The sequence below is a fragment of the Nansenia antarctica genome (genome assembly GCF_963989245.1).
Source record: "Nansenia antarctica genome assembly, chromosome: 9".
NCBI lineage: Eukaryota > Metazoa > Chordata > Actinopteri > Argentiniformes > Microstomatidae > Nansenia > Nansenia antarctica.
In genome coordinates, this window is record NC_137679.1 from 8,155,858 (window position 1) to 8,163,267 (window position 7,410).

General features: G+C 50.4%; 1 protein-coding gene across 1 annotated transcript in view; it reads left to right on the forward strand.

Moving 5' to 3' along the window:
- Positions 1 to 991: 991 nt before the first annotated feature.
- Positions 992 to 7,410, forward strand: part of gan (gigaxonin) — an 18,756-nt gene continuing 12,337 nt past the window's right edge. The window contains exons 1-5 of the mRNA XM_080539089.1: positions 992 to 1,094; positions 1,927 to 2,277; positions 4,912 to 5,132; positions 5,670 to 5,791; positions 6,989 to 7,101. Coding sequence (XP_080395215.1) covers positions 1,020 to 1,094; positions 1,927 to 2,277; positions 4,912 to 5,132; positions 5,670 to 5,791; positions 6,989 to 7,101 — 882 coding nt within the window. The 5' untranslated portion in view covers positions 992 to 1,019. The remainder of the gene's footprint in view (positions 1,095 to 1,926; positions 2,278 to 4,911; positions 5,133 to 5,669; positions 5,792 to 6,988; positions 7,102 to 7,410) is intronic.

Here is a 7,410-nt window from a genome sequence, read left to right on the forward strand (position 1 = left end):
GCCCTAGTCTTTTGTCTGGGACCATTACTAGGTAAAGTAGCCCACACGATCAGTTATGTATTATTCATTTACTTTGTGACCTGTGTGCACTGCAGTGACTTGTTATGTTTAAGCTAAAACATACGTTATTATTATTCATGTTGGACTGACTGAACGTTGCGTTCTGCTGCTGAGAGAGAGAGAGAGAGAGAGAGAGAGAGAGAGGAGAGAGGGAGAGGAGAGAGAGAGAGAGAGAGAGAGAGAGAGAGAGAGAGAGAGAGAGAGAGAGAGAGAGAGAGAGAGAGAGAGAGAGAGAGGAGAGAGAGAGAGAGAGAGAGAGAGAGAGAGAGAAAAGAAAAGTGCGAAATCAAAGCATCAAAAGCTTTCCTCCCTCCCATCGCCTGTGAATCGTTGTCCCCTTAATGACGACACGTGTTGTTCTGGTCCCGGTCGTAGATCAGATCCAGGCCATGGAGGACAAGGAGGTGGGCGCTGCTGCCCGAGGCTCGGTGGTGTCCGATCCGCAACACTCCAAGAAGATCCTGCGGGCCCTGCGCTCCTTCTGGCAGGAGCAGTGTTTCCAAGACGCGCTGCTGGTGCTGGACGGAGAGGAGATCCCCGTGCAGAAGAACATCTTGGCAGCGGCCAGCCCGTACATCAGGTTAATGAATGACATGTCAGCACACGTATGCAGTATGCACATGCATGCGGTGACATCTAATCTCTTTAAAGTAGAGAGTTGTAACTACTGCAGTCTGACTCTAAAGCAGACGTGGATTTGATTTTTAATCGGCCTTGTTGTTGTTGTTGTTGTGTGCATTGTTGTCATGTCTTCTGTGCCCCCCCCCCCCCCTGGCACCACCATATAAGGGAACTGTGACTGCCTCAAGCCAGACAGACAGTCAGTGCATACCTTCCCTAGCTGTATAGCCTGCATGCTAACTTTCCAACTGTCACATCTTATTGTCGCTGTCCTCTGGCACTGACCACCACTGTGTAGAACCAAGCTGAACTACAACCCCCCTAAGGAAGATGGGTCCATGTACACTATCGAGATGACGGGGATCTCTGTGCCCATCATGAAGAAGATCCTGGACTACATCTTCAGCGGGGAGGTGGGTGTGGCCCTTCGGCAGGCTTAAGTGTGTGTTGAGTCATGGCGTGGATACAAGACAGGTGGATACAAGACAGTGGGAGCGAGTGAGTGTGTAGCTTTATGGAGTTATCAGACACTCTTATGTAATCGGATGACCTATAAACAAAGTGCCGACACAGCAGTCATGTTTGGTTACTGTCGTTTGATTACTGAACTTCTATCGATGATGCGGTTGGTTGGTTACCCAGGGCAACCCTGATCCGAAACACTGCTTAATACGGAGTGCTTTCAACTGCTTCTCTCTCTCTCTCTCTCGCTCTCTCTATCCCTTTTTCTCCCTCCCCTCTATCTCTCTCATTCCCCTCCTCTCTCTCTCTCCCTCCCTCTCCCTCTCCCCTATCTCTCTCATTCCCCTCTTCTCTCTCTCTCCCTCCCTCTCTCTCTCTCTCTCTCCCTCTCCCCCTCTCCATCCCTCCCCTCTCTCTCCGTGCCCCCCTCTCTCCCTACCCCCTCCCTCTCCCTGCCCCCTCCCTCTCCCCTATCTCTCTCATTCCCCCTCTCTCCCCTCTCTCTCTCTCCATCCCTCCCCTCTCTCTCCCCCTCCCCTCCTCTCTCTCTCCCTCCCTCCCCTATCTCTCTCATTCCCCTTTATCTCCCCCTCCCTCTCCATCCCTCCCCTATCCCTCTCTCTCCCCCCTCTCTCTCCATCCCTCCCCTCTCTCTCTCTCATTCCCCTCTCTCTCATTCCCCTCTCTCTCTCATTCCCCTCCCCTCTCTCTCTCTCTCTCTCATTCCCCTCTCTCTCTCTCTCTCTCATTCCCCTCTCTCTCTCCCCCCCCTCCCCCCTCCAGATCAGCCTGAGTGAGGAGACCATCCAGGACATGGTCCAGGCGGCGGACCTCCTCCTCCTGACGGACCTGAAGGCGCTGTGCTGCCAGTTCCTGGAGAGCTGCGTCTGCGCCGAGAACTGCATCGGCATCCGGCTGTTCTCGCTGCATTACTGCCTGCACCACGTGCACCACGCCGCCACCGACTTCCTCCAGACGCACTTCCGCGACGTGGCCGTCACCGAGGAGTTCCGGGAGCTGCCGGCCGACCGGCTGTGCGAGGTGCTGGCCATGGAGAAGCTGAACGTGGGCAACGAGAAGCACGTCCTGGAGGCCGTCCTGCGCTGGCTCAACCACGACCTGGAGGACCGCAGGGTGAGCAGGCCGCCGCCGCCGCCTCCCTCCTGCCACTCCTGAAGTCGTCGACTCCTCCCCTCAGAGATAGTTTACTCGTTGCTGGAATGGAAGTGTGAGAGGAGGTTAGACGTTTCCGAAGGTGTAACAGGCGTGGTTTGATGGTGCGTGAATGAGAGAGTAAAGAGTAAGTAGCCTTGAGAACCGATGGTTCTGGAGCCTAATGGTCCATAGGAGCAGGAGCCTATCTGAGCAGGCCGCTTCCTTCCACTCCTGATGTCCCTCAAAGATAGATACTCGTTGCTCTAATAGAAGGGACAGGGGTTAAGACGTTGCTTTAGTTTAGTTTAGTTTATTTGGCTTAGAAAAGGACAGTGTGCACATGTATTAATTGTCTACAGGAAACAAGAAGGTGGGCATTTAGCAAGAAGCTAATTTCCATCGGTCGTCCTAAAACAGTGATCATAGACACAATAAAATACACAATATCAAATGCAGGAAACAACAAACATCTTTCATAAAACGAAGACAGTACAATGTACTGAAGACAGTACGCTAATGAGAAAGTAGTCTTGAGAACCGATAATTCTCCAGCCTAATGGCCCATAGGGCAGTAGCCTATCTCCTGTTTCCGTAGCGTGAGGCAGCTTGATGTACAAGTACACCCCCTGGACATGACGCTGGTATGTCACAGGGTCTTACCCCCAATCCAACCCTTAATGCCGAGTGCCAAGCAGGGAGGCATCGGGTACCATTTTTATAGTCTTTGGTTTGACTCGGCCGGGGATCGAACTCCCAACCTCCCAACCTCAGGGCGGACTCTCTAACCACAAGGCCACTGAGCTGGTGTTAATGAGAGAGAACCTAGCTAAATGCTATATTAGAACATTTCGATCCAAAAGGAACTGCTTCAGGAAGACCGTTTTTTACTTTTTTTTCCCACTTTTTTTTTTTTTTTTTTAACTCACCAACTGCCAAAGAATTCCCGAAATTCCAGAATTCCTCCAACACCACCTAGAAGGCCAAATGTTTGATGTGGTATCTACTATCTACCTTGTAGCAACAGTACTTTGATTGGCTACAAGATGAAGCTTCATAATAGAAACATGCCATTTCTGGTGAATAAAGTCACCCGTGGCACTCTAGAACGTTGGCAATTTGGACGTTGACTTCGTTCCCCCTCGGCAGTGAAGGAGTTAATAAGTTCATGTTTACATCGTGGCAGAGCCAAGTCGACAAGGTGGCACAGCGCCCTTCTGGCATCGTTGCGGGAAAACCCTGCTAGGCGGACATCTTTATTCCTGTCTGTCAGTTGAGCTAAGGTTATGCAAAGTGTCTTGCCCAGTAAAACGAGGAAATTAGTTCTACCTGTTCTGCCAGTTGTGTTAATCGGGCTGCCTGGCAACATCTTTATGAGGTTGTGAAGCTTTTTGTAATGTAATGATTTTAACTGACAACAAGGTTCAGGTTTATTGCTATGTGTAACAGGTACAAGTCAGAGTCCAGTTGCAATTCTTGGTCTCTGCTTCTCTCCACATTTCCTTATCGACTCCTAGTCAGACATCCTAGTTAAACAAAATACAGCCTATTAAACTATTAAAATAAAATAAAATATACAACCAAGTTAAAAAATATATTGTGCAAGAACAAAGTCATAGTCAGTAAGTAAGTAAGTAAGTAAAATGTATTTCTATAGCACCTATCCCAGACCAGGGGTCACAAAGTGCTTTACATATATAAGAACATAATACAAGAGCAAAAGTTATAGCAGGTTAAAATAGGCAAACAAGTGAAAATAAGAACAAGTAACAAACAACAAGTGTACAACAATATCAACAGCACACATAAACACAGGCTTTTGCTTTTGGGGTTAGCCAAATAAATAAATAAATAAACGAATAAATAAAAAGCCTGTCTATACAGCCAGAAAGCTTGGGAGCCACGGTTTGGAATGCTCGATCACCCTTGGTGAGTCAGTGTGCAAGAGTGTGATGCAAATTGCAATGTGCAATGTCATTGCTAAGTCTGCAAGTCTAAGTCTGCAAGTCTAAGTCTGCAAGTCAGTGTGCAAGCCAAGGCAGAGTAACGTGGCAACCCTACTCTTAAAGGGGGAATCTGGGATTCAAACAACACAAAGCGGGTCTCTGTTGTTTGTTTGGTGAGCAGCATAGGGCTGGAGACATGTACCCACTCTCACATCCATAGAGGGAGCCATTGGATAAACGACAGAGTAAACAAGCGTATGCTTGGGGTTGTGATGTGGGTCAGACAGCTGAGCTGAGCTCATGAGGCATTTATATTATACCTTATATTCTTCAAGAATCAGCGGCTAAATATCCTTTGAAAAAAATCCCCAAATGGATGTACCAATCACAGACTGACCCTTTTTAGCCTTTACCTCAACCTTTAAAAAGCCTAAAACAACGAACACACAACACACATAATGGTTTACTGTTCTGACATTTAATGTGCCATGTAGTGACATGCCCTCCCCTCCTCCCTCCCTCCCTCCCCCCCCTCCTCCCTCCCTCCCTCCCCTCCTCCCTCCCTCCCCTCCCTCCCTCCTTCCTTCCTTCCTTCCTTCCTTTCATCCTTCCTCCCATCCTTCCTCCCTCCCCCCTCCCTCCCTCCCTCCCTCCCTCCCTCCCTCCCCAGGTGCACATGAAGGAGGTGATGTCGGCGGTGTGGGTGCAGGGTCTGGACCAGAGCTACCTGAGAGAACAGTCCCTGGGTGAGCCTCTGATGAGGGAGCTGATCAGAGACTACTGCCAGGTGCCTCTAGGGGGCGCCACACAGCAGGGAGAGGCGCTCCTGGCCGCCTTCAAACCCCGAGGCTACTCTGAGTGCATCGTCACCGTGGGGGGGGAGGAGAGGGGGTGAGTGTTCCACACACTGTCTGTCAGTCTGTCTGTTTAATGGAGTGAGTGTGCGTGTGTGTGTGTGTGTGTTTGTGTGTATGCGTGTGCATGTATGTGTGTATGCGTGTGTAATTCATAGAATGTGTGTCTGTGTGTGTATGCGTAAGCATGTGCATGTATGTGCGTGTGTGTTAGTGTGTGTAAGAATGCATACGTGCAGGTGCGTGTGTGCGTGCCTGCTTGTCAGTGTCTGTGTGTGTGTGTGTGTGTGTGTGTGTGTGTGTGTGTGTGTGTGCCTGCCTGTCAGCATGTGTGTGTGTGTGTGTGTGTGTGCCTGCCTATCAGTGTGTGCGTCAGATAATAACCGGCAGGACAGACCCGACCACAGCTGACTTCCTGTCCTGTGGTTCCTCTTCCTGTTCAGGAGCAGCAAGCCGTCTGCCGTCTGTTCCACACTCTGTCTGTCTGCCTGTCTCTCTGTCTGTCTGTCTGTCTGTCTTTCTGTCTTTCCGACCACTGCTGACTTCCTGTCCTGTGGTTCCTCTTCCTGTTCAGGAGCAACAAGCCGTCGGCCGTGACGCGCTGCATGTGTCCGCTGTACGACCCCAACCGCCAGCTGTGGATCGAGCTGGAGCCCATGAGCATCGCCCGCACCGGGCACGGGGTGGTGGCCGCCGGTGGGTGTGGGGTCCAAACCCAGCCGTGTGTGTGTGTGTGTGTGTGTCTCTGTGTGTGTGTCTCTGTGTGTGTGTCTCTCTGTCTCTGTCTGTCTGTGTGTGTGTGTGTGTGTGTGTGTGTGTGTGTGTGTCTCTCTCTGTCTCTGTCTGTGTGTGTGTGCGCAAGCGTTCCACCAAATGCCAAAAATGTAAATGTAATGTGTGTGTGTATGTGTGTGTCCAGCTGCACTAAAAGCGTGTTGACACATGCATTAGGTCATGAACGATGTGCTCCCTCCCAAACGGGTCTGTTCCTCTTCACAACATGAGGGGAAATGTCCAACAGAGTCTCACTCTGAACGTGTATGACATGTTACGTTTACATTCTTGGCATTTAGCAGACGCTTTTACCCAAAACGACTTACGACAAATACATTTTGTTGCTACTTTTCTAAGTCAGTGAATCATCTAACTGTCAGTCATCTATGCTTGGGGCCAGGGGCCGTTGGCAGTCATAATGCTAATAATGCTTTTGATATTTACGGTAGAGAAGCTGTACAGGGGGGTAGAGGGGGTGGAGAGGTCTCAGGAGGGACAGTTAAGATGTAGCCTGAAGAGATGGAGGTCTTCAGTCTGCGGCGGAAGATAGATAGTGACTCTGTAGACAGGCGGCAGCATTCAAGATGAGCTGCAGAGGTCGAGCCGGCGTCTAACGATCGCCAGGTCGGCGGTTCGAACCCCGGCTGGGCACATCTCGAGGTGTCCTTGGGCAAGACACCGAACCTCAAATTGCCCCCAATTAGCGGGCCGGCGCCTTGCACGGTAGCTTGTCGCCATTGGTGTGAACTGTGAATGTGTGTGTGAATGTGAATGTGTGTGTGAACGGGTGAATGAGAGGCCGTTGTAAAGCGCTTTGGAATAAGGCCGCTATATAAGTACAGGGGATTCACTTTGAGTGTTTTAAGGTCAGGGGAAGTTGATAGGGAACGGCTTTAGGAAACACAAACAACAGCAACAACAGTTAGCGCAAACAAAACCGTCAGCAACAGGAAATAGCACCAAAAAAACGTTCCCCCTGTAACCAAACATTTCCCACCCCACAAACCAGCAACGCTAAGATTGCCATTGGGGTGCTGAAGTCCCAGTCTCAGTGATTGACCAATCACCACGGTACTAACTACTACTAACCCGGCCCCCCCCTGTCTTCTGTCCAATCAGAGGGCTACCTGTTTGTGATGGGCGGGATGGATGTGAACAAGGCGGTGCTGAGCAGCGGGGAGAGATACGACGCCGACGACAACACCTGGACCCCTATAGTCCCCATGAAACAGGTACACACACACACACACACACACACCTGGACCCCCATAGTCCCCATGGAACAGGTACACACACACACACACACACACCTGGACCCCCATAGCCCCCATGAAACAGGTACACACACACACACACACACACACACACCTGGACCCCCATAGTCCCCATGGAACAGGTACACACACACACACACACACACCTGGACCCCCATAGCCCCCATGAAACAGGTACACACACACACACACACACACCTGGACCCCCATAGTGCCCATGAAACAGGTACACACATTTGAATACTTTATTTGGTTCCACAAATTATA